The following is a 27,488-nucleotide window of genomic DNA, read 5'->3' on the forward strand; positions in this document are numbered from 1 at the left end:
TCATGATGGCAGCTGTTGAATAGGTTTCCTATGTTCTTGTAGACTTTTGTCGGATTTCAATGTTTCTAAGTGTTAGATCTCGGATGTTTGCATAGCAATCTTAAGATACTGAAGGATGAAGAGGCCCTAGCAGGAAGAGAAATTTACAGATGACAAGAGTTACCTCAGTGGATTCTTAATTCTTCTGAGAGTGAGAGAATAACACAGAGGAGGAAGTTAGACCCAGGGATAAGAACAAGACTGGAAGGGAGAGCAGGCTGTCTGTTTTGGACCTATGTTTAAAACCCGTTGCTTTGTATATGGGAGTGAGCACCATGACTTGTCCTTGCTGGCTCTCCCTGAATACAGAGCCTGTGTTAGCCATATAGCTTAAATGTTCAGTGTCACTGACAATGTTTTCTAGTGAGAGTGTATTTTTGTGTACCGGTGCTTGCAGACGGCGCACACGATGCACATTGCTGCCAATAGCATTCCGCATACTGTCATGCTGCCACCCCACACTCTGAACCACATTGGTGAAGAATTTTAAGAAAGTGTTTGTCATGTATACCAGCATTGAAAATTCCAAACATTATTTACATTGGTAATGTAAGGTTTTTTTTTTATAAAGACAGTTTATTTGGGTTGTAGCTAGATAGTAATGTAAGTTTTTATAGCCTCAAATAAAGCACACACAGAGTAAGGAAATGCTAGATCAATTACTCTGTCTATGAACAGTTCTTGTGAAATCACCATTTCAGAGCAGCTGAGGAATACCTAACTCTCCCGTCATTGTCCTCTGCGCTTACCCTTCTTTGAGAGTGCAGTGCCCAGCTCCCTGTGACCAGGGCTCACTGCTGCTTCCATGAAGTCAGTCACTGTCTCTCTGTACTGGCCTTGTCTTTCAGTGATCTTTGGAGAAGTAATCTTTCCAACAGAGTTCACTCTCCTCTGTCAGATCAAGTCTTTGCTGATGCTTTCTTCCTTACAATGCTGCTGGTTGAAAAGCCTGCCATCTGACCCCACTTTCCTGTTCTTTTTGCTCCTCTACCATGTTTATGGCATGGTACATGCATCTGAACACACACATTAAATAAATAGAATGCCAGTAATGCAGTAAAGGCCAGTAATGCCCGAGGAATCACAGTAGAGGTCATCCTCTGGCCTCCTCATGCACCTGTACAGAACAGGTGTACACATTTATACACACATGTACACCACACAAATATCATAGATCAATCAACTATCTAATTAAATATTAGAGATCCTTTCTTTCTTTGTTTGTTTTTTGAGACAGAATTTTGCTGTGAAATAGTTCTGGCTGTCATGGAACTCACTTTATAGACCAGGTTTAGCCTTGAACTCACAGAGATCCACCTGCCTCTGCCTCCTGAGTGCTGGGGTTAAAGGTATCCACCACTGTCCAGCGAGGTTCTTATCTTTAATACATTTTTAATGTTTAGCAATCAAGAAAGCAATATAAACCAGTTAAAGTAGTGTAAAATATTGAATTTGGAGTTTCATGTAATTTAACAAATATTTTTATAATAATGATAGGTGGGACCCATGATTACCTATGGGCAGGATACTGTGCTGAAGATTTGTAGGTATGTTGCATAGTTTAATCTCTTATGTAATCTCCATGAGCTATGTTTTATTATGTTGATTTTATAATAAAGAATATGAAGCACAGAGGTCAAGCCACTTGCCTGGGACTGCAAAACTAATAGGAAAAGAATGAGTCAGGGCAGGCAGGCTGCTTTGAATGCAATGCTAGAGAGCCTCGCTCGTGTCAGATTGTAGATGTGAGATTTTGGTAGGAAATGAGGTGTAATGCTGGTCCCTACTGGAGTTTATAATAAAGTGTCACTCTTCAGAATGAAGTCAAGACCATGTGTAGATGAATTTATGATGTGTGTTGCACAATATTTCCACCTTTCCACCTGTGCATATATCCACTCATTCTTTGGAAGTTAAGACTTCTTCACAGGTGTTCACTGAACACATACGAGGTGTCCAGCATGATACATCTGTGAGCACGAAAGAATACCTAGCTCCCAGGAGCTTACGTTCTAACAGGGAGAAATAGGCAGTAACAGAAAGGCAATCCCAGCAAGTAAAGTAATATCTTCTAAGTTAAAAGTTAAATTCTGTGGGGCAGAATAAAAACAAGAAATGTAGACAGAGAAAGGAGCATTAGGCATCTGGGGAAGAGAATCTGAGGTAGAGGGAGCTGCTAGTGCAAAGACCCCTTACCCCAGGCGGGAGGAAATGAACCCAGCATATTTCAGAACAGGGGTGAGGGCCAAAGTGACTGGAGTCAAATGAGTGAAGTAACAGGAACAGGAGTAAACAGAAAGATGCTTCTCACCATGAGGAATTTATAGTTATTTTTAAATTTAGCATACGTAATATTGGATTTCACTGTGATACGTTCTGATATGTATATCATTGCACTTTGCTTATAGTTAGTCACTTTCCTCTCTACTCCCCTTCTCTTCTTGCTGCCTTACCCATCCGCACAGTTCCTCTTCTGCTCTCTGCTTTTGTTGTTGACATATCTTAGAATGCATATGTACACATATACATACACACATGTATGTATGATATGTATTTATATACACATAGTCGAATCTAGATTCTATCTGTGAGAGCAAGCACACCCTACCTGTCACCTCTCTCTTCTCTGGGAACCTCAAGGCAGAAGTGTGGCTGCATCCCATGTTAGAACTTTGTTGACAACTTGGGCACCAGTGACATCACGAGGTTTCTGAGAAGAAGGACTCGCTGTCCCTGAAAACCACGAGCCTGACACAGGACAAGAGAGCACGTTCAGAACATGGTGCTTTGTTTCCTAGTTCTATGTTGGGTCCAGTAGAGACCTAGAGGTGTAATTATTCTGAAAGTGAAAATTCCAACAAAAATGCAGTTGAAATAAATTTCACTCCTGTTTCAGAGACAAAATCAAAAAGCAAAACCCCAAGTAGAATGCCTGGGTTTAAAGTGTGCCTCAGAAAGACTCATAGTGCACATGGATCCCTGAGGAAACAGATGGCAAATCCAGAGTTCCCTTTTCTCACATCTGATAAACTCACTGTGAAAGTTGATTTACTCTAGCAGCTGTCTGATGGTAGGCTTCCCAGTAAGAACTTTTATTTGTTTGTTTGTTCATTCATTTATTTATTTTGAGACAAAGTCTCACTATGTAATGCAAGTAGCCTTGATTTGTGGTAATCCTCCTGCCTCAGTCTTTTAAATGCTGAGATTCTAGACATGTACCACCATGGCCTGCTTGAATGTTTAATTCTTGCCCAAGGCTCTAAGAAGGCTCATTCACTTTGATGAAGCATTGGAAGTGTTTTGATGGTCTATTCTCTCACACTGAATTTTTTTTACTTTTGTTGTCTTTTATCTTGATAGTGGGTTAGGCATGAAAAAGAAACGTAAGAAGCAGGGCTGTGGATGTAACTCAGAGGTAGAGCACTTACCTGTTTTTAAGTTCGAGCATTGCAAACAAACAAACACCAACACCAAAACAATAGCAACAAAACCGAGGTGGAGAACTTCTTGCACAAAAGAACTCCTGCCCTGTTAAACAGTGATCCATCTTGAGGAGCACATTTCCCTGGTCAATTTGTGCCGAGCCCCACGTAGAAAGGACCGTGATAGGCTGCAGCTTATGAAGTAATTTGTTCTCTGAGCCATTGAATAATAAAAACAGCAAATTTAGACCCACATATAAATCTTCGTCTTGCAATTTGCGTGCAGTGTTCTTTCTCAATATCAGTCTCTTGTCTGTAAATTGGATATAATATTCCCTATACCTGTCATAGATGTGGAAAGATTAAGTAAGAAATCCCTTTCATTTCTTTCTCTACTTGAATTCATTCTTTATGACACAAAAGCACTTCTATATGTGTAGGTTGATGCAATTGTATGTAGATCATTTTATAATTGGCTCCCTTTGCAAGATGTCAGGAGGTAAGCATGGAGAGACCTCTCTAGCCTTCCTAGCAGCTGATTAAACACTGCGGAGAACTGGGAAGTGGGAAGGATGGCAGATGAAATCCTGGCAAAGAGAACAATCTAATCCCAGAGGACATTTGCAACAACTGCCTGGACCCTTTGACTGGACCCAGAGCAGCCCAGGGCAAGAGTCCTGCCCCTCAGCACACCGTCCAAACTGTGTGCATTAAGACTTGGCTTTAATGAAGTCATGACCACTTGTTCAGCACTGCATATGGCTGGATGTGATTCCCAGCTGCCCTGTGGGTTAAAATGTAAACAATGAGTAGATTGTTATGTTCTCCTATTAAGCCCAGAGTGTGATCTCATGTCTGTGCCACATATGTCTGCAACCAGAAATGTCCCTGCTCCTGGTCTCATGGAAAGGAAGTAAGGCTGTGTCTGAAAATGTCTGAATTCATTAGTCTGAGGGCTTTTTGCTCATGTTTTTATTGAAAACAAACAATAAAATAGAGGCGTAAAAAGTTGTGAACATCATCAATAGGCGTCAACGTGGCACCAAATAGATGATGTATACCAGGACTAACATTTTACCTCAGAACTGAGACATCTGTAAATCTGGCATTTTCTCAGAAGACAACATCCTTGTAGTCCATGGCCAGAAAGAAGGCTGCAGAGCCTGGGATCTGAAATGTGCAGAGCACTGGGGTGAGTGACAGAAAACACCAGTCGCAGAACTGATTCCTAAACCTTGGCGCAGTCGCTAGTGTGTTGATCAACTAGTGTTCTAATTTTTGTTGTTCTGTATTGATCAGAAATGCTATTGTTTGTGCATGTGTTTGCATCTGCGAGGGCAGCATGTGTGTGCTGGACAGTGACAAGCTTGGGTACAGCACTATAGCTTCTGCATTGTCTAAGGCAGGATCTAGTAGATTCAGTTGCTGCCTACAGTAGGCTAACTGGCTTCCTGGGGATTCAGTTGTCTCCATCCCCCAGTTTACCACAGGAGTTCTGGGATTACTGATGCATGAATTACCATGGCTGACTCCATGCGTGTTCTGAGAATTCTAACTCAGGTTCTTAAGCTTGGACAGCCAGCACTTTATCCACTGAGCCATCTCTTCAAGCCCTAGAATGGTATTTGTGCTGATACTGTTTTATATTACAGATGCTTCAAATGTATATATAATGGGAAAAATGAAGCCCTGGGATTTGAATTTCTCTAGAAGGAAAAATTTATAATAATTTTGATTAACATTCTAGATAATTCAAGGTGGCTGTCTGTGTTTATTTCTATTCTTTGTAGCAATTCTAAAGTAAAACCATCCCATTCTATGGACAAGGAAGCTGAGGATTAAGGAATTTAAATAACCTTTTAAGGTTGCAAAAGACTGGCTTCTTACTAGGGTGATCTAATGTCTGTGTTTTGATATTCTTGCTGTGCCTCACTGCTTAAGACTTTCCTAAATTTCTCTGTAAGATGGCTTCCTGCTCTCTAAACTTGGTAATAGTCAGAGATTTTGCTGCTTTCCATGTGCACATACACTATCTTTTACCCCGATGCTTTGTCTGTTAAGTGGTGAGCTCTGCCTGACTGCCGTAAAACTGTGATTCCTGTTCACAGATGGGTAAAACAAGCCCAGAGAGGGTGTTGATTTTCCATGTCAGACAGCTCTCAGAACAAAGCTACAAACGTTTTGTCCGTAGTTTGGCAAAAGTGTGTGTTCCTAGGGAGGTTGATTTAGCACAGAGAACGGTGACTGTACAACTGCAAGAATATTTCATTAGCCTATCTAAGAAGGAGCGTCTTTTTTTCCCTGAAAATGCAAGTCTTTGCCCACTTAATCATTTTCTGGAAAATTCCCTTGGGAGTAGGGGGGTGGGCTTATCCTTCGAATCCTGATGCTGTATCCAGGGAAAGCATAGAGTTATTATTGTTATGAATGAAACACAGCAGATTCCTGCCTGACTGTGTTAGGCTGGTACCTTGTTTTAGCAGCCTTTTAAAATTCTCAAGGGTAATTGAATAGAGAAGTTTGGGGATGAAGAAGAGTTAAGTTTGAAAAGGAAACTTTCTTATAGGTAATTGATTACAAATATTGTGTGCTAGTAGCATTATGTCCTTTTAAACTGTAGAGTAAAGAAAACAATGAAACCATCTGTGAATACTTCCTGAAGTCTGGCAAGGTCTGGGAACTCTTGAGTATCAGTACTGTGTCTGCCCTGAAGTAGCTGTAGACTTGGCACAAACTGCTTCTCTTCTCTGATCAGCCTTTACTTGATTAGTGAAATGGCAGAACTAGATGATTTGTTTGGTTTTATTTTGTTGTTTATTGTTTTGAGACAGGGACTCAAGGAGATTGACTACAAAGTTGGCTGTGTAACTAAGGCTGGCCTCATCCTTCTACCTCTGTCTCTAGGTGTTTTTGGTAAATTTTATGTGTATTTTTGTCTTTCAATTCTTCAAATTTTACCACTTGATGCCATTTATTGAAAAATTAAAAGTTAGACCATGTTTCCAATAAGAATAAGCAAAGATAAGAGACTTTCTACTAAAAATAACTTTTATTGACTGAAGTTCTTAAAATAAGATCTTAACCTGTTTTTAAGGCAACTTTCCTCCCCCCAGATTATGAGCTTATAAATTAGCACTAGGCCAGGCTTCAGACTTGAGCTCTTCTACTCAACCATCTGCTTGCTACAGGTCATTTATTTAACAATGAGAATCTGCCTCCCCATCCCGAACAAAGTTATCTCTATTTGCTTAAATGCTTTTTTAGATGACTAGATAATATGTCAGGTCCGAGGCTAGGGGAACTCCTTCCTCAGCTGTGAAGAGTGCCTTTCAGCTATGGACCTGTGCAGTTCATATGCTCTCCTTTAATTCATGGTGGTGCTAACCGTAGGACCACAGAGTTGGAGGAAATCTGGGGGGTGGCATCGCTTGAATTTATTAAGGAAGAAATCTTATCTTCATCACTGCTTTATCCCTAGACTCTAGAACTGGACCATGCACATGTGTATCCATAGTAACCCATTAATTAATAAGGAAGAATAGTGTGAGAGAGAGACTACTTGGATTAGTTTTTTTTTTAATCTTTAACTATGTGCTTACAGTTATTTGAGCAAGGTGCCCAGGCTTATGGACATCTCTATGACTAGAGAGTTGAGTTGTTCTGGGCTGTTCTATGTGGCCATCATCACTCTGGCCACATGTGAATGAGACAGGTGAAGTGTTACTTTTACATGAATGTGAAAAAGTTCCATATTCTGAGAAAGAGTCAATGTGCATATTGATCTCTGTTTTTCAGAGAATTTTTGCAGTATAGAATTCCTCAACTCTGCGTAGCTTTCCCTGCTTGTACTGTCAGGCTCTAGACCTCTCTTCCCTAAGTGGACATTAGGCACTCCTCCCAGTGTCTCTGGACACTATTGGTATATTTTGCAGTCTTCTGGAGAATTAACATGTTGTTCCACACAGGGAAGTAGCAGAGTGGTGGGACTTGTGTGTGGCCCTGCTGTGGCCATGCTGCCCTGCTGTTCCGTAAGGTGCAAGGAGAGGAGGATGAGAGTTGGGAGCAGAGTGGACCCAGCACTTGATGGTGGTGGTCTTCATCACTTGATGGTGGTGGTCTTCATCACTTGATGGTGGTGGTCTTCATCACTTGATGGTGGTGGTCTTCATCACTTGCTATCCTTCTTTCAAAGGGGAAGGTGTGACCTTGCTTGAAAGAGCAGAGACAGAGGAGTACCATTTTCATGGTTGGGTCACAGTGCATTTTTCCAGTTCCTTTTACTTTCCCCTTCATAAGTATCATAGGGGTTCACATTTCTCTTTTCAAAAGGAACTGCACGGTAGTGGGGAGGGCTGTGCGTTTTTGTGTTGTAGAGGGGAGGCCTGTGTGTTTTTGTTGTTTTCCATGTTCAAAGAAGACATGGGTTTCACTCTCAGCTTCACCCCCTCAAGCTGGATAGATGTGGGATGTCATATTCTCTGAACTATCTGTAGGGGATGATTGTATAGATAAGAGACTACCTATCCATTTCACCAAATTGCTTCATGAACTGTAGAAAATAATGAATAGGCTTTGAGAATTATAAATTTATCTGAAAGCAAATGGCAGGTTTTTTTTCCAATATCTGAATTCTTAGGGGCTTTTGCTGAAGTGAGACTGTATCCTGTGGTTTGTCCTGACTTTTGCAACAACCTTCTCAAGCTGAATAGATGTGGTGCTCAGCATTGCTCCAGGCTTTCCTTGGTGTCTTCACCAGCCACTCCTCTGACCCCTCACAGCTGTCGTGTGTCAGTTCTGAGGAGGGTGCCTTGGGCTGGTTTTGGGTTGCAGAGTCTGGAATAGAGTTTCAGTTCTGAGTGAACAATGACTGCTCACTCTGAGGGATTCTATGTAACTTGGTGTATTACTTAGATGATGATGTGGGTGTTTTATAATTCACAGAAACATGCAAAAATGGCATCCTTGGTACACATATTTTAAGGAGGACTACACCTCGATTTTCTTGATTCTTATTTTCCCAGCAGTTCCTTCTGATACCTGTTGCTCAGATTTCCCACCCCTCCCTTCACGTCTCCAAACTGTTTGCAGCAGAAGTAAAGAATGTTTTTACCATTCTTTTCAAAGGTATAAGAATTGCTTAATGTTGGAACAATATGTTCCAGGAACATGGAGCTACAATACACAGAGACAGTGTTGAAAAGTAGTTAAGGACACATTGACTCTGGAGCGAGACGTGTGGTTTTATTGACATGAAACTTGGACAGATCGCTTAGCTCTATTTTTTTTTTATTTCCTTCAGTTTCCTTTGTAAGATAGGATTGGAGATCCTATATCACGTGGTATGTGACAGTTGAATTTGTAGATATACATATATTCATATATTGAAAGTTAGCTATTCCTTCTGCTATCATTCTGAAATCCTCCCTACTTTTAAAATTCCCCACCTTGTTTCTGTAGCTAGGAGCCTGCCTGTTATCTTGGGGGTCATACAGTATCAAGGTACAATTCCTATGCCATCCTGAAAAGTGAGTGTGAAATATGATATGTTTGAATGGTTTGGATGGCCCAGGGAACCCACAAAGGATATGTCTCCATGTTAATTGTATGGAGGAGCACAACACATAAACAGGAGAGGAAATAAATACAAGTCTGTTTTGATCAAGTTAAATGAATACTATATAAATTGGTGCAATAAGAAAGTCATGAAAAATTGATACTGTCTTGAAAAGCTTCTGGGGAAGTTGTGCTGAGCCTGGAAAGTGGATCTGGAAGCAGGGAGGTGGATAGAAAAATGAGGGGGTTGGGAATGCACATACCTAAATGTAGTGGACAGTTGCTGCCAAACAAAGCCAGACAGAGCAAGGATAGGGTGCTGCACGGTACTTCCTGTGTTGTCCTAGTGAAGTCACTTAAGTACCCAAAGCTTCAGTTTTCTCTTCTGTAAAGTGGGGATAAAGATACTTGCCCATGCAAAGCAGCTAGTGCAGTTTTTGATGCAGTTAATATTTAGGAAGCAGCTTCGTTTGGTATACACTCTAACAGCCGAAAAACATGGGAATAGGAGCTGATGCACATAACCATGGCCAAGCTGCTGAACTACTTCAGAGCTTAAGGTGGATCATTTGAAATGAGGTTGATTTTGTCTTTTTCATTGTTTTGTGACTGTATAACTCAGGCTGACTTTGGACTCTGGATCTTCCTGTCTAGCCTTCCAAGTGCTGGGCTGAAAGATGAAAGACCTCCTTGGACCTGAAAATGGGGGTTGGATAGTAGGTTCTTTGCAGAGTTGTTTTGAGACTTAGTGAGGTACTGTGGAGGGTAACTCATGAGCTTAGCACGCAGTTTGAGCTGTTTCTTCTGCAGCTCTGCTTTCTCGCTGACACTTTCATGGCAGTTATTCTAGTCTCGCTTCCCTCTGCTCTTCTGTTCATCTGTCTTCTTTCAACAGCATTTATCAGCTGTGGCTGCAGAGACTGAAAACAGAGGCTTAGAAGAATGTGGAGGTAGAGGAACTGGTCGGCACCACATGGCCAGCAGGGCAACAAGGAGCAGATAAGGAAAGGGCAGCTAAACGCACATAAGCACGGCAGCGGGAGCATAAACACACATGCACCCCTTTGACCAAGTCATCCTTATTAAGGCCACTGAGGGATTTTCTTCTTAAGAGGAATTTCGACCACACTGCTGCCTTGGTTAAATTTCTTCATCAACATTTTATCTCCCAGAGGATAAATCCTAACCGTTTGAACAGCATCGAAATCCTTTCTGCTTTGCTGGCTGCTCGTCTTTCCAGACTTTTCCCTGATACTTTCCCAAGATACCCTGTATCTCTACTGCTTTGAAGTTTTTGTTTTCAGGGTGCCTTTACACATTATGGAATCTCCGCTTCCCACCAGACAAATTTTTACTCATCCTTCAGGAACCCACTGAATGGGACTTTTATGTCTCCTCTGATCTCTCCACAATGAATTATTTGCACTTTTGGGTTTCCAAAATGTATCTAGACAGCACCTGCTTGTGTATATCGTCTTACAGTGATTTATACTTTATTTCTATTTCTTGCTATAGTGTAAAGCAAATGGTTCCTGACTTATATATTTTTTTTCAATAAAAGCGATCCACTCTTAGTAGAAGCTGTGCTTCAAATGTTGCATGCAGTTCTTCTTACCCAAGGCTAGCACCTGAGGTGTGGTTTACTCAGCCATTGCTGACATAGCAGCAAGGCGCAGCTCCTGCTCAGATACCAGTCATGAGGATCAGCAGCCAGCACAGGGTACCCAGTTGCTAAGCTCTGCTGCCTGCTTGGTAGGTGTGGCTTATGAAATGCAGTTATAAATTTTCCAGTCATGGATTCATCAGGTAAAACCCTGTCACAAGATGAGGCACATGTGGTCAGATGTCATAGTATTGGATACCTCTATGAGTTTGGTAGTCATGACAGTACATGATAGGGAACAGGTAGTAAATATATCTGTGCTAAATTAAAGAGGTAGTAGATTCGGGCTGGTGACTTTTAAGTCTTGTTAGACAAAGTTTGAGGATTAATACAGAGCTACTGCCTCATAGATCTCATTTTTGTAGATGAATTCAGAATGGAAAGGAAAATCTTATTTTTTTCCTTCAACAGGTCAAATGTCTCTTTCCTTCAGAATACATCTTTTCCCAGAAAATTCTCTAACATTAAAAATAAGCTTAACTTCAGGTTTGCTAGTTTTCTTTCCTCCTCTGGACTGTTTCTTAGATCAGGTAGCCTAGAAATCTTGGCAGAAGCTGATGGTCTGGCACTTGACAGGAAGGTATAGATCAGTAGTTCCTCATCTCTGGTTTCTTCCAGCTTAGAGCCAGGTTAACTTGGACCACCCTTTGCTCCTCAGCACCGTGTGTCATAGGAATTCCCCACTGGCAGAGTCAACTGCGTGTCCACAATAAAAGTGAATTTTCCTGTAGCATATGCCTTTTACAATAAAGCAATTCACTTGATCTTGTATAATTTGAAAGTGATGGATGGAAAGAAAATGGTAGGGAGGTTGGTCTCCCACTCATGGTTTAATAGCCCTGTGCTGTGTTTAATGGTTTATCAGGATCAAATTTCTTTGAGAGGAAAACTGGTTAATGTGATCAGAGACATCTTTTGTTCTGTCTGGCTCTGGCCATTTTGGGGTGTAAATAAGCTTTTTTCTGTATCCACTCTGCTTGGGAGCTGTAATAAGTGAGTGCATACTGCAGTTCTGTGACCTTCAGCCAACCAGAGAAAGACACCTCTTCTAATCAAAGGCAAAAGCCACGATCTTTCTTGTTGTAACTTACTGTTGACACAAGAAAGGCCAGAGAGATTGACATCAATCTCTATAGAAACCATTAACCAATGCTGAATAAATCTGCAGCATTGAATCCATATGCATGCTTGCTTTTATTATTCTTGACCTATGGGCACACTTGAGCATTTTGTGGGCTTTGTTTTAAAAGGAATGTTTAAAATGTAGCTAGTTATTATGGGATTTCATTGGCGAAATAAACTGTTTGTGTAGTCTAAATAAAGGAATCTGTATTATTTTGCATCTCCTAAGCATTATTTGCTTAGGTGTGGCTTGGTTTGATTCCAGATTAGCACAGAGCAGAGGCTGTCACTTTAGCCGGGCGTAGCAAAAAGAAAGTCGTTTTATACATGTTTTCCAAATGATGTGCAAGTCGTGTGTCATTTGATTCTAACTGTGACCTTATTGGCTTCTGCTCTTAAAAAAATTTCTTCAAGCCTAAACAATGACTGTGCTGGTGGCAAAGACATGTGTTTAAGAATCTCTTAGATGTCCCAAACTCAGGTTGGTAATACTTGCCAGACAATTTGGGACCGTGTGCTTAGCAGAAACAGTCTCTGTAGTCAGAGCTTCAGTGTTTTGAGCTCCTTTTCCTGAATCCCCACCCTGAAATCTCAGTTCTAGTTGAGGAGGGTGAGGAAACAAAAATGCTTTTCATTTCATTCTCTGCTGTACATTTTCCAGTTTGGGTGACTAAAGCTGGCCAGGGTGCCTATTTTTGGAAAGAGGAATTAAGATACTTTGGAGAAAGTACTGCACTGTGTGCTGGCATTCCAGATGGCCAAACTAGAGTAGAACCAAGCCCAAGGTTTGAGGCTTTCGTGCCAAAGATGACCTCATGAGGTCCAGCCTGGAGAAAGAGAGACATAGTTCTCCAACAATGATGAAGAATGGCTTCTTCCTTTCATATTTCTATTGAGTGATCTCCAGTGTCCTTCTCTTTTCCTGTCTCTGACAAAATTAGCCCTTTATAATTAACAATTGTTAGATTTTTGGCTTGTCTCTCAGACTTCTCTTAGAGCTCCTTTCACCCCTTCTACTCATTGTGTCCTCTCCACCACACAGAAAAAACTGTGATATTTTTCTCTTTGGCATTCCTGTCTTTTCCTAGCAGGCTTTTTTAGTGGGGACTGTGGGAGATTTTACACTTGATTTGTTGAATCTGAACTCTTTGCTGTAAACTCTCACACACAGAAGGAGCTATCTTTATAAATGACAGAATGGACCTGGCCTGAATGGCGCTTTGTTTACTGTTTTCCTAAAAGGGGCCCCTCTATATTTCATCTGTCAAAGTTGCTTTTCTTTCTTTCAACAATGCTTGATTGTTTTCACAAAAATTCAGGTTCCACAGACAGGAGAATTCTGTATTATATTTTCCTGCCAAATTCCGATCTCTGTTTCCCTTCCCCTGTGCTCACAAAGGGCTCATAACTTACTGTCAACTGTGAGGCCGACCACAAAGCTCCACTGTTGCTCAGCAAATAGGCTCTATTGCATGATGGCTTGACTAGCTTGTAAAGTTTGCTTAACTGTAGCAGCAGTGGCAGAAGGCATGTGGGTACTGTATCTCCCCACAGGCCAGCAGCCTTCACTTCTTCCATCGACTTTTATGCTTTTAACTCTCTTAATTGTTGAACAGAATTGACACTGCTTTGTTTGAGCAGACTAGATGCGGTTTGAAGCCATGGCAGCACTTGGTAGCCTGGGACTCAGGAGAGAATAATTAGTTGTTTGTTTTTTTTTTTTTAAATAATTTTTTTTTTTTGGTTGGCAGTTAGTGGTTTTGTGATTTGGGAAGGTGTCAAAGGGCTATGCCCTCGAGTTCTGAAGTCCTGGCTGATGTGGCAAGAGAAAGCCGAATTGCAGCGTGGAGGAGCAGCCACTTCGTGTGAGTGATTTGTGCCTCTTTTAGCTGTCACAGGTCTTAACTGTGTTACTTTCCCTTCTAATTTTCGAAACTTCAAAGCCTCCCTGATTGGGTGGGATGACTGTGTGTGAGGAGCTGCTGATGTCACGGTAACGAACTAATAACTTGAAAGGCATTTTTGTATGACATTTTTAATCTTGCTAGGGAATTGTAATGATTTTTTTTTTTTAAAAAAGGATTTGATTTTCCTGGGGGTTTAACACACACACACACACCTTTCTGAGTAGTATTTATTAGATTTTAAAAATGCACGCATTTCTTTTTCCTGTGTAGTATAAGGTCCTGGTATATTATTATGCAGGAAGAATGACAGACTTCATACAGGAACTCTTTCGGCAAAATCAGCCTGTCCCTCACTCCTTGCTGTTTTCTAAGGCATGTTGCATCTGACAAGGTACCTATGTACTGTGGTAGAGATGCCTCTCTAATGAAAATATTTCATTGTAATAAACATTTCAAATAGGTACAATTGTCAAGCAGGCCACTGGGTAATTACTGGTGTGCTTTAACTAAAGAACTTAGAGTGATCAATGCTCACAGCAATTTAACTAAGATAGACTGCTATCCTATCAGGATTTACAGTGCTGAACCTTATACCTATATTAAATAAAGGCATTTTCCCATGAAACTGTAGTGCATTGAATTGACTTCTGAGAAGTGAATTACAACAGTGCTTCATTAATCTCTTCACTTCAGCCCCCTTTATTCTGTCGTTTGTTTCTTCTATATTTTTTTTCTGAGCAACAAACTCCCTGAGTTTATTCCCTGTAGTGCTTGGCAAAGTTCAAAATATTTATTTGTTTCTTTTCTCATCCAGCTACCCTAGAAACCTCACTGTCTATGAGCTCCGTCTTCAGGCGAGTTTGTACTATTGGGACGTTCAGCTTCAAATCATACAAATAGGCACCCCAAGCGGCGGTGAATAGTGTTTTTGACCGAGCCTCAGAGAAGAACATCTATTTTGCAATAATTAAGTCACTAAAACTCCAGACAGGACACGTTTCTTCTTTAACGTAAATCGCAGTGAGAGGAAACATGTCCTGTGTCTTCAGTCAGCCCATGAAGCTGCCTTGCGGTTCTTTAGCACAGCCTTAGGGACTGGCTCCTCGATTTGATTTAGAAATAGAGAAAATTGTGTAAAACAGGAAGCATTTTGGAGCTTCTCATGCAAGGCCAGGAATCACTGCTGCTCAGGGCACTGGTTTCCCCGAAAGAAAAGCAAGTGTACTCTGAAAAGCATTCATGCATTTTGGAAACATGAGTGGCTTAGACTTCCTGTGTACTGTCAAGTTAATCTCAGTACTAATGGAAATAAGGTTTATAATAAGATTGATTTGTTTAAAAATCAATTTAAATCGAGTGGTTACAGTATCCAAATTTTTGGACTGTTTGTTTGTTTGTTTGTTTATTGCTATTGAAAATCAAGGAAGGAGATGGACATAGGGAGGCCCAAATAAACAGCCAGCATCTCATACTCTGCTCTGTTCTTGGAAAACAGCTCTCAGGAGTGTGGCCAGTAGGATCTGGTCTTCCCGTTTAAAGACTGTCTTATCTGTAGCTCTCTGCAGAGGTGTTGTGTATGAGCCTCTCTCTATAAAATGTACTTTGTCACTGGTTCATTTACTGGGTCACAGATAGACTGAAACTAGTAATCTTTCACTGAGTAGAACTTTAAATGTGTGTTTCTAAAAATTCAGAATTTCTTCCTTTAAGAATTTTTATTGGTTTTGTTTGGGCCCAAATATTTTTTCTTTAACTTTTATTTGAAGTAATTTAGCACTCTTTCTATTTCTACTAAATGCTAGGTACTTTCATAGTCACTAGTTTAACCTTCACATCAACTTAAAGGTACATGAGTTGACCCCTGTTGTACAAATGGGGATATGGAGGCTCAGAAGTTAAGTGATTTCTTAAATTCATAGTTCTATTAAGCGAGGGGTCCAAGACTTAAATTCCATATAAAAATCTTCCAACCATACCAGTCTTCCATCTGACAATAGATTCTGTTAAGACAAGTGTGGTGTTTTCCAGCTTTAGGCACCATAGATACAAATAAATATTTATTTTTAAAGAAATCTAAGTAGATGACATATTAGGCATGGCAGTACTAAAAGTCATCCAGATACCTGTCTCAGTCAGGTTTGGGAAGTTGAAAGACATGCATTCATGATCGGGGCCTATGACTACGAATAATATCCAATTCTTTCTTACAGCAAACACCAGAGCTGGGGAAAGCCAGAGGTTCTTAGCTTGATAGATATAGTTAGGTGCTCAGTAAAGAGTCTCTTAACATGCAAGACTGTGGACAGCCACATTTGACTTTCATAATGATAAGCAAAACAATTCTGTGCAGTGATTCATGGAGACAATTGGATTCTCATGTTCTCCTGGAGCTGTTTATGATAATACGTTACCAGCAAATGCAAGTGAGAAATTTAAAGCAAATAGCTATAAGGAAGGTAGAAAGTTGCAGAAATATGGAGTGAAAACCCATGATAGTGGCACCTTAGTTATCTGTGAAGGCAGGCTGCTTTGCACATAGGAAACACTCAGAAATCTCTATGTTGCTGGTGACAGACAGTGACAGTTTAGAACAATTCATGTCCTCGTGTCTGAAGCTTTTCTGCTTTTTTCCCTAGAAGTTAGGGTATACGTAATATCCTACGCAGTCAGTTTTTAAGTTTTTGAGAGGCTGTTTGAGTTCCTGTGCCCTTACTGGGATCAGCTGAACAGTTGTAGCTAAATGAATATTGCCAGAGCTCTTGTTTCCTTTTCCCTCAGGGCTCCCCTGACACCTGCTTTTCTAGATGGTATAGCAGTAGGAGCTATACCTCTTGAAGTGGTCCAGCCCTGACCTGTGTCCAGGGTGGCTTCTGTGGTCAGAGCTGGTGAGTAGAAATTGATTCTCATTCTCTAGACCTTGAAATGAATGAGCAGTGATATTCTTGAATTTTACTATTGACCATTTAAGGACATAGTTATATGTGGGTAATCAATGTTTACCAGAAAATTCAAGCTAGAAAAACATGGTTTATGTTAAGAAACAATTCTTAGAAACTACAGTGCCCCTCCCAGTCTCTTGTACTAGAAGCTGTAGTTACTTGCTCAAATGATTTTGCTGTCAAAGTGCCTGGAAGGAGAGTCAGGGTGGCCTGTTCAACAACCTCTTCTTCTTCCTGCTTGTCTTAGTTACTTTTCTATTGCCATTACAGACTATGACTAAAGCAACTTATAAAAGAAAGCTTTTAATTTGGGGAACCTCGTTAAGGTTCACTACCATCATGGTAGAGAAGTGGCAACAGGTAGTAGGCATTGGTGCTGGAGCAGTAACTAAGGGCTTAGATGTTGAGACAACAACCACAAGGCAGAGAGAGAGAAAGAGAGAGAAGAGAGAGAGGAGAGAGAGAGAGAGAGAGAGAGAGAGAGAGAGAGAGAACCCCCAGTGACACATCTCCAACAAGGCCACACCTCCCAATTCTTCCCAAACAGTACCACTAACTGCATCCAAACATCCAACTATATGAGCGTGTGGGGGCCATTCTCATTCAGTTACCATACCACTCCTCTTCTTTCCCCCTCTTTCCCTGCCTCTTCTTTCTCCTCTTCTTTCTCATCTCCCTCTGCCTGTCTTTACCTCTGTCCCTACTCCCAGTTGTTATCTAGTATTCAAGTACCTCTAACTCTAGGATTAGTAATTATCTTTCATGTTTAAAGTACTAGTCATCAAATCCAGAGCTAGGAAAACACTCTGTCATCGAGCTATACCTCAGGCCAAAAAAAAAAAACAAATGAAAATGGGTCTTTTCACTAAGGTTTAATTAAGTGAACAATTTAGAACATACAAACACACACAGTATTTATAATAAAATTCTATATGGATGGAATATATTAGTAATGAAGGATTCATGTGATAATTAGAAAGAACTAATAGTTTATATTTAAAAAATCTTTAACCCTATTTTCTGCCTAGGAGTTAGACTACCAGCATTCTGCCCTCTGTTTGCTCGGTATGGCCTTGGGTGAGTGCTGTTTTATTTTCTGTTTGTCTTTATGAGACAGGGTTTTTGTTATATGGTCCTGGCTGGCCTCTGAGTTCCTATGTAGACTAAGAAAGCCTTGAACCTGGAACTATCTTCCTGTCTCTGCCTCCTGAGTGCTGGAATTATAGGCATGTGTAATCTCACTTGGCCTTAAGTTTATTTTATCTTTTTAAAAATAAGCAGTGTTGTTCTTTGGTTTCCTTAAAATTAAACTGAACAGAAACATCACCTAACTCCTACAGCTCCCCGAGAACATGAGTTCACACTGTGTGTGGTAACATAGAGCATAGGGCAAGGACTTTCTAAGCTTCTAGAGGAAACTGCGTCTTTCAGTGATTTCTCCAATGTCCATCTGTCTAACCATCATCTATCCACTTACTACCACATTTGCTCATCTTTTTAATGTTCCTGGAAACATAAATTAATGATTGGTGTGGCTTTTTAATTGCCCTTATGTTTAAAATTCAAAGTGTATTTAATGGTACAGAGCATTTGGGAAGATGAGACACTTAATTGTGTATGGAATTGGTTTAGAAGCTTCATTTTATTATTTTTTATTTTAGAATTTTTTTTATTCATTTTACGTACCAGCCACAGTTTCCCTTCTCTCCCCTCCTTCCACCTTCCTCTTCCCCTCCCCCAACCTACCCTCATCCACTGAAGCTTCACTTTAAATCTTCTGTTACAGCTGCTGTTTTTCTGGTTAGTTTAATATCCTACCTGTTTCTCCTTACTTGAATAGCATTTAAACAACTGGACAATATTTACTGATTTGTTTTTGCACCAAATATTGTGCTAGGTTGGCATCAGGGGATGCAGAGAAACATGGAATTTTGTTCTCTTTCTTAGAAAGAAAGAGCCTAGTTGGGATAATTTATACAATTGTTTATGTTTTATCATTCTGTAATTTTCTTAAAAAAATAAGGTTGTGTAGGGTGTGTGTATCAAATATTGAATAAATGTTGCAAGAATGACTTCCTGGGAGGTGAGGGAAATGACAGGGAGTAGGTAGAACAAAGGCAGAAAACCTGAGAAAAACTTGAGACTACCAGTGTACACAGAGTGGAAAGTGCAGGCGTAGCCTGGAGAAGGCAGGTTAGAAAGGCTGGGTGGATTCGGGTGCAGGGTCTTGAATGCCTGGGTCAGGAGTTTTGATTTCATTGTGTCTCCAGGGGAGAGCTACTGATGTTTTGATTAGGAAAGTGGAGGCAGATGGAATGGGAGCAATTTATTTGAAAGGGGAAGGCAATGAAAGAGACAAGCTAGTTTAGAGTAGGTTGCTGGAGTTTGAGCCTGATGCGCAGTAAACCCTGTCCTGAGGTAATTATAAGTATGGTGAGCAAGGAGGGCCTGAGAGACATCACCAGGGCAGTCTGATGCAGCTGAGGCGCATGGACACCTCTGAGAATCATGCTCTTCTGGACCTGGGTAAACAAGGGAAGGCACTGTGGAAAATTTCGATGAAGCTAGTTTTAAATTCTGTTGCTATGGCATTGCAGAGTGTATCTTAATATTAACAACTTGTGGTTGTTTTGGGCCTTTCAGGGAAGGAACTAGAAAAGGTAATCACGGGCTTTAGAAATAAAGCCTGGAGAGGCCTGATCAAGAAGAGCACAGGGGCAGAAGAGAGGTGACAGTGGCAGCCTCAGCGTGTGACGCGAATGTTTGTAATTGTTCACTTAAGTAAAAAAGAATGATCCATTTTCTCATTATGCCCTCTCTACTTTTCCTCTGCCTGTCTTCCTAGTACCACTGAGCATCTGTAAGGTGTGGTGCATGCCGCCAGGCACTGAGATCCAGCAATGAACAGGACAGGTGGGAGTCTGTCTGTGGATCACAACATATAAAAATCTTTTCTTCCACTTACAAAGCCTGTTGACAGTGTCTGCTGGAGCCCTAGCAGTGTTTCTCTGACAAGGCATGCCTTTTCTTGTAGATATTCTATGTTATCTCTGGGAATGTCAAGGAATGAACATCTCTGAAGTTCAAAACTCCTGGTCACATCCTCACATCCCCTCAGCTAGGAGATGTTCACTGTGTAAGGATCTCTTGGAAAGAAAAAGGTTGTTATGTTATGTGAAAACTGTAAGAATGAGGGAAATGATAATTTTCTAAAAGTATTATTCTCCCCTCATCCAAATGTTTTACTAGACGACAGGAAATTTATCAGATATCATAGTCAAAACTTGCTCCTGAGACCTGACTTCTCCCTTCTGGTTCTCCCCACTTAGAGTTTCTGACTGTGCATGCAGTCTGCCTGTGTGAGCATCTCTTACACTTCCGTGACAACACAGAATGAAGAAAGTGGAATGCAAGGAGAATTCAGACTGGTCTCAAGGAAGTGTCCAGACAGGGAGTGACATACCAGATTGTCACTCTTTGATCTGTATTCTTAGATTCAGGCTCAGGCAATCCTGAGCTGTTGATGGTGCCCAGTTTGTTCCTTCACCTGGTGCAGGTCTCTCTGCTCCCCTGCTAACTAGCTGCTTGTGGGTGGGTGAGTGATTAGAAGTGAGACTTTGTAGAGCAGAGGTGAGAGGCAGAAGTGGAGGACCAGACATAGCAACCTTATACATCTTTCTAGTAAAGGAAGGACACTGTTGATGGAAGAAGAGTCCCCTAAAGTGGGAGTGTTTGGGAAAAGGGAAGTGTGTGTTTGTGTGTTTGTGTGTGTGTGTGTGTGTGTGTGTGTGTGTGTGTTACCATATTGGAGGGAACTATCTGAATCTGAGCATTTTAAATTTTGAGTTAGATATAAAAGAGTTAAATATAAAAGAACATTAATGACTTTGCTAAGAGAGCTTTATGTGGTAGGTTTCCTTTTTATGTGTCAGGATACTGATGATAATAGTTTTTGCTTGGACCATGGCATCATCAGTGTGTGGGAGAGCCAGTTCCAGCTTCAAAGCCAAACCAGTTTGGAGTTATGGAGTCCTCGGGAGAGCGAGTCAATTTGGTCACCAGTCTTGGGCAAGAATTCCAGATGCTTAAGGTCTCAGAAAGAATTCATTTTTTTCTAAATTTTTATAGAAATAATTAATTTGTAGGATAAATTTCCAACCTCAAAAATTTAAGCCAATTTAGAAGACAAAGTATACAGCTTCTTTCTCTTTTAAAGAAAAGTTAAGTAAAAGCTAATGAGGTTGGATTTCCACTCTCAGGAAGGAGTCTATGCTAGAAAGAAATTTCTGGAGGTGAGGATTTTTTTTTTTTTTTGTGATGGATGTGCTGCTGAGTGTAATTGGTGTAAGCCACTGTGATGTCACCTGTAGGTCTTTGCACCCTGTCGGTAAGGTTGTGAGGCTCCTATTTATATTTGTTTCATTCTCCATAAATTGGTGTTTCTTGTTGTTTTCCATTTTTACTTGATGTAAGACTAATAAATCTTATTGTTACACAATATGGAGCTTGCATCGCACACTCAGGATTAAAGCGTTTTCCTTATTGGGGGAGCCAGATAGATGTGTTTACTCTGTAGAGAGGTTTAGATTTGATTTTTTGTTTTCTTTGTGGTAATTATGTTTGCACTTTGCTGATCACTACTTGTGCATTATTACAATGGAAGGTGACAATTTGATTGTCTTCAATTGGAGAAACAAGTAATTTTATATTCACCAAGCTGTCAGGTAATACTAACTCACAGTACTGAGAGCTCCTGGCAATGCGGTTTGGCACCTATATTTAACTGCTTTGATGCTTGTGTAACCTCTGCTGAATCAGAAATGCTTCAGAGACGGTTTTCAGGACTATGCAATGAGGTTTTCATTAAGGAGACAAACTGAAAATGAGCTGTAAAGCCAGGCTTCTTGCTCCCCTCCCTTTCCTCTGCCCCCACCCCCACTGCTCTCCTTCTTCCTTTCTCTCACCCCCCCTCTCTTCCTTCTCCCTGCCTTCTTTTCTTTCCCACCCTTCTTGGATAGGAATCTGAAATGTGTGATATTTCCTTACCAGAGAGAATTGCCCCATAGCTTTATGTAACTGAAGAGACCCTAGAAAATCAGCTTCTTTACATAATTTTGCCCAATATCACCATGTTTGAGATTTCATATTGGAAAAAATATCTCAATAGTATCTGATTTTCATCTCTCTCTTCTTTTCTGAAAATATTAATCAGAAAGTCACAGTGGAGGAAGAGTGGGCAAATAAATGCAGGGATAACTTTTTATACTTTCTGTCTGTGAAGATGTGACTCTAGTTTGTTACTTTTCTTAATAAGCAGATGAGATGTCCCCAAACTGGACACTTTTATTAGTGGATCGGTTTCAGCTTAGTGGGGACACCCCTTGAAAAATTAGGGTTCCCATCCCCTGTGAAGATAATGTTCTAAGTGGGCATGCTGGAATAAATCCTCATGCCGTTATTTTAGACAGCCTTCTTGCACACAAGCCATGAAGAGGTCTTTCAGTTGAGCTGTTCAGTGGCTGAGCTTGATTAAAACCCTCTGGGTTAGGGTGTGTATTTATAGTAGCCATTGTTTGGTTTTGATCTGACTGTCAAGCCACTGATTTTATTTATATTCTCTGGTAGTGGCTTTCCAAAGCAAAATTTCCAACAGCTACTGGTAGATAAACTATGTGAAAACTCAGTTTTATTTCTATCAAGCAAAAAGTGTAGTGGCTCCATGATATCAAGTTGTTTTGATCTTAGAAAGAAACTGGATACACAGGGACAAATGTGATAATTTTAGGTTTTCCATAGGCAGTCAACCAGAGGCCAGTCGTTGGGCGGGTTGCCTGTGCCTTTTAGCAGACACTGACCAATTAGACAGAGGTGGTTACATGATGTAACATTATCAGGAGAAACAATTCATGAGTCAAAGCATTCCAAGACATATGAGCTCTAGTCCAAAGAACAGTCTTAAGCTATATAAAGTGACAGCAACATTGTCAGCTAAATATAGACACCAGAGATACAAACTCTGATGACTTGAGAGGAATCTGTTCCAGGTAGTTCCTGTTCTGTAACAACCTCAGAGGGCCTTTGGTGACAATTTTGGTGCATTGGTATGGAAAATTAGAGGCCTTAAGAAAGTCAAGACCCATTAATTTAAGCCCCTTCTTACTCACACATCAAGTGTATGTCATTTTGCCTCAGCTCTGTCAACTTTGCAGCTTGCTCAGATCAGTGAGGTTCCTAACAGGCTTCACCTCTCAGTGGCTCTATAGAAACTCGGAGAGAAGGGCTGAGATGCTAGGAGGAAGACAGGGTTGTAGGTTTTCCAGTAGCCCTGAGAGCTTGCATTCTGTCAGTTGCTTATTAAACTTAGACAAGGAAGAAAAACCTTTTAAAAAGCCCATGGGCGTTTGGAGGTGGAGTGGAGATGACACGGGATTGTGGCTTCAGAGAACACAGAGACCCAGCAGCAGCCGTGACCTCTCCGGGAGAAGGTCCTACAAGGAGTTTCTTCATTTGATTATTATGTGTAAATTAAACATTTTAAGATCTATTTATTTGTGTAAATGGATGTTCTGCCTGCATGCACATCTGTGTATCACACAGGTGCTTGGTGAGCTTGGATGTCAGAAGGGGACACTGGACCCCCTGGAGCCAGAATTACCGAGGGTTGTCAACTACCATGTGGGTGGTGGGAATCAAACACAAGTCCTCTGCAAGAGCAACAAGTGGGCCATCTCTGCAGCCCCCAAGGACTTTCTTCACTTTAGAGCTAAGCTTTTCCTTATAACCCTCTTGAGTCCCTGAACGTGGGAATTAGAGGCACAGGAAGAGGTTTGGAAGTCATTCTTTGCCCTGGGCTGGGTGGACTGGAATCCTTTGTGAGGTTCCTGGGCATTGTGCATTTTGGCAGCTGAGCGTATCTGTTACTCATGCTCCTTAGAGTCAAAAGCATTATGTTATGTTTTGGAAAACCAGTTAATTTTTCAGTATCAGATCAAGTGTAGTATTCAAGTAACCTCTCTAACTGGGATGAGTCTACATGAATTGTCCAGAACAGGTCTTCAAAATAATAACTGTAAGCGTTGGACTGAACTTTAAAATTTTTCTCATAAGTAAATGAACTATTAAAGTGCTGCTTTATGTTAGAACAGTATGTCTTTTTTGCTTTTAGTTTTATTGCTTCTTTTATTCTTGAGATTATAATAATTACATCATTTCCTTCTCCCTTTCCTTACTCCAAACCCTCCCATATACCCCTCCTTGCTCTTTTTCAAATTCGTGGACTCTTTTTCTTTTTTCATTGTTGTCACACACACACACACACACACGCACACGCACACACACGCACGCGCACACGCACACGCATGCACATGCACACACGCACATGCACACACACGCACACGCACGCACACTCACGCACAAGCACGCACACGCACGCACACGCGCACACACACACGCACGCACATGCACACACACGCACACACACACGCACACACACACGCGCGCGCACACACACGCACATAATTCTTTTGAATAATAAGTGTAACATACCCCAAAGTGAATGTTAATTTGATAATAATCAAAAAGTAATGAAATATTAAAAAATATTTCTGTGCCATCATATTGGAACATAAGCAAACTCTTCTGAAGCAGAGGACTTAAAATATGGATGGAAGCCCCACCCTCCTTTCTTCTATATAGCCCAGACCTCCTCACCTTTCCTATTCAAGAACAGGAAGTACTTTTACCATCTGAGTTACTTTGTAATGCCTTAAGCATTCCTACCTGGCTGTAGGGCTGGAGTGGAGGGTTCTTACTTTTATAGAGATGGACCTGTTCCTGCTCGCATCCTGGAGGGCATTATTAATTATGGAGGCTTATCTCTATCCATCTTGTTCCCCCAAATCTCAAACTGGAAGTTATTTCCAGTGGTCTAGCATTCAGAGAATTCACCTGATCTGTTGGGCAGAGACAGTTTGAGTGTAGGGAACATATGATGGGAACTGAGTTTTACATGTCTCAAAGACATACAATACAATTCTTTTTGGAGGTTTTCCTTGATAATAGCTATGCCCCAGAAAACCATCTTGTTTAACCAGTGTGATAAGTTGACAATGTAGTTTTCCTCTCTGATTATAATGTGCTCTGTGTAGTCAATACACTGGTACCATGTGAGTGTAATTTCCTCTTTTATTTGATCTCCAATGCACTGTATTATAAATAAACAGTTAAAAAAAACACCAAACAAATCTGTTGCATTTCCTTTTAAGATTGTACCACTGTAGACACTTGTTCTAGTAAAGTAGAATTGGGCACATTTGATTGCATTTAAATTTTTCATGCTTCAGCAGTTTGGCTGGGAGCACAGCAAAGAAAAATCCCATGAGCGAGGAGAGTTGAGAATAATAGAACTTGATTTTGTGTATTATAGCGGCAACATTTGCGCTGCTTTAGTAGGGTTGTGTCAGCACTTCCATTATAAACCCCTGTTTTCAGGGGCTCTAACTAGGAAGATATTTTTTTTAATACAAATTAAAAAAACAATTCATTTGAATGATTTTTAAGTTATAATAGAGCAAAAATAAAACAAAGTAAAGTCACATAGAAATTGACTATTTTCACAAGGATTTTAATTTTTTTTTTTTTTTTTTGCTCATTAGTTGTGTGGGACATAGGTAGGTAAGGTGCTAGCTGATGTACAGAGGGATGGAGTAGGTGGGAACATTTTTGTGATGCATAGTATCATTCATGTGTGCATTCAAAATAAGTGCAAGAATTGCACGCAAAGCTGGAAAATCTCAATTAACAAGGTGTATTTGATTCATGGATTCCTAAAGCAGGTGACGTGGGTACAGTGATTGGAGTAAGGGTTTCACCAGAGCCTAGTGTCTGTGCTTTCTAGAGTGCAGTCCAATTACTCTAGGAAAATGTGCAGAAGGGAAATTCTAGGGCTAGCAAGAGTGCCAAAGTGAGGTTACTTACAAGAGCCTGCCGTGCAAGCCTGATGTGAGTTCAGTTCCTAGAGCAGAGCTCACTCCTGAAAGTTGTCCTCTGACCTCCACATGCACTGCTTGGCAAGTGCATGCTTGCACCTCCCCCTCCATTCCCTCACCCAATGTTAAAAAGAACAGAAAAAGGGTAATACTAAAGAAAGGAAACGAATGAGGATGTATCAGTTAAATTGAAAGATTGTATAACGATTTACATATAAAAATTAGCAAACCAGATCCGATAGTAGTAAATCTATGATTTATTTTCTAAACTACATGATAGCAAGCTGGCTCAGCAGATAAAGGTGCTTGCAGCTAAAAGCAATGACAACTCGAGTCCTGTCCCTAGGATCTGTATGGAGGAAGGAGAGAACTGACTCCTGTAAGTTGTTGTCTGTCCTTCACACATGCATGCTTGGCACACACACAATGATCGTAATATTTAAAAAAAAATATGTGTTAAAAGTGAGTCGTGTGCATTTCCCTATAAAACAAACAAACAAAAGCACCTCTTAGAACAGTGATTCTCAGCCTGTAGGCTGCAACCCCTATAGGGGTCATATATAAGATACCCTGCATATTAGACATTTACATTATGATACATAACAATAACAAATTACAGTTATGAGCTAGATACAAAATAATTTTATGGTTGAGGGTTGCCACAACATGAGGAATTGTTTAAGGCTGAGAACTACTGACCTTGAATAATACGATACAATGACAAAGCTACTGTTGAGAACAAACTGAAAGAGTCCAACATTTTTATCAAAAGGAAATACCTTGGTGAGAGAACAAGAGTCTTCTTTTCCTCTGTGTACAACATAGTTAAGAATGCTAATAAAACAAGCACAGCGGGGAAGTAAAGTATGATCTGAAAAGTGCTCTTGGGACACAGCATGTTGACCTCGTTACAAAGGGATGGGCTGGGGAGCCAGGCGTGCCTTCCTTACCTGGTCCTCCTACCTCCCCTACTCTTCTGTCCCAGTTGTGGTGTGAGCTGAGGATGAACAGTCGGCTTTGATATATTGGCAGCCTATCTGGTATTTACAACCTCGATACACATTTGTGTTTGTGGGTGTAAAAGAAAAGACAGCTTGTGTGCCGGTGTAAATAGGCTCTGATGGGTCACTGGAGGGCTCACCAGAAGACTGCTGATGAAGGAGAGGTGAAGCCTTCCCCACTAATTGTATTCAGCGTGTAATTTCTAAACTTCCCTCTGAATTTTGATTTTCAATTAACACTCCCCATTTGAAGATAATTTTCTATTTAATGTAATTGCAGGAAATAATTTATTGGTTGATTAAGACTGAAGACCCAGCCTTCCTTAAGAAAAACACTCTCACCAACCAGCCTTTAAACTCAACTCATAGCTTTGGACAGATTGAATCTATTTTTACAGCTGCAGGGCTGTTTAATTAGGATCGTACACTATTGTTAACCAGTATAGTCTGTCATCAAAATGATTCTTTAAGAGACTGTTTGCACTTTTGGGTTTTGTATCCTAATTAATTTTTACTTAAGCATTAATCACAGATACTGCTGTTGGAAGGCACCAGATAACTTTGTAATAAGAGTTATTTGTTGGGAGAACCAAAGTCACTCTGAGTTTTGGGTTATGACTTTCACTTGTATTTAACTGTTTTTAAAAGGTGGCGGTATACTCATTAATTTGTTTTTATTGTGTGTGATTACTTTAACACTAACTGCCCATTATCTGAACAATGAAAACACTCCTGCTGTCTGTGATCACCCTTGATAACTTGCAGGACAGTTGTAATTGCCTGGTTTTGCTGGAGTATTTCTGGGGCCATTACAGTGGGTTCTGTAGTGACTTTCAATACTAAAATCCATCCTCT

General features: G+C 40.6%; 1 protein-coding gene across 5 annotated transcripts in view; it reads left to right on the plus strand.

Annotated features, from left to right (window-relative positions):
• Positions 1-27,488, plus strand: part of Sox6 (SRY-box transcription factor 6) — a 560,562-nt gene that overhangs the window by 210,044 nt on the left and 323,030 nt on the right. For 2 of the 5 annotated variants that reach the window (XM_041666380.1, XM_041666381.1), the window contains exon 1: positions 13,556-13,664. The exons of the other annotated variants lie outside the window; for them this stretch is intronic. In XM_041666380.1, the coding sequence (XP_041522314.1) occupies positions 13,588-13,664 (77 nt within the window). In that variant the 5' untranslated portion in view covers positions 13,556-13,587. Of the gene's footprint in view, positions 1-13,555; positions 13,665-27,488 lie in introns of those variants that run through there. 5 annotated transcript variants of the gene reach the window in all.

This window comes from Microtus oregoni, unplaced genomic scaffold (assembly GCF_018167655.1).
Source record: "Microtus oregoni isolate MIOR12 unplaced genomic scaffold, Mior012 000016F_ref0000370, whole genome shotgun sequence".
Classification (NCBI taxonomy): Eukaryota; Metazoa; Chordata; class Mammalia; order Rodentia; family Cricetidae; genus Microtus; species Microtus oregoni.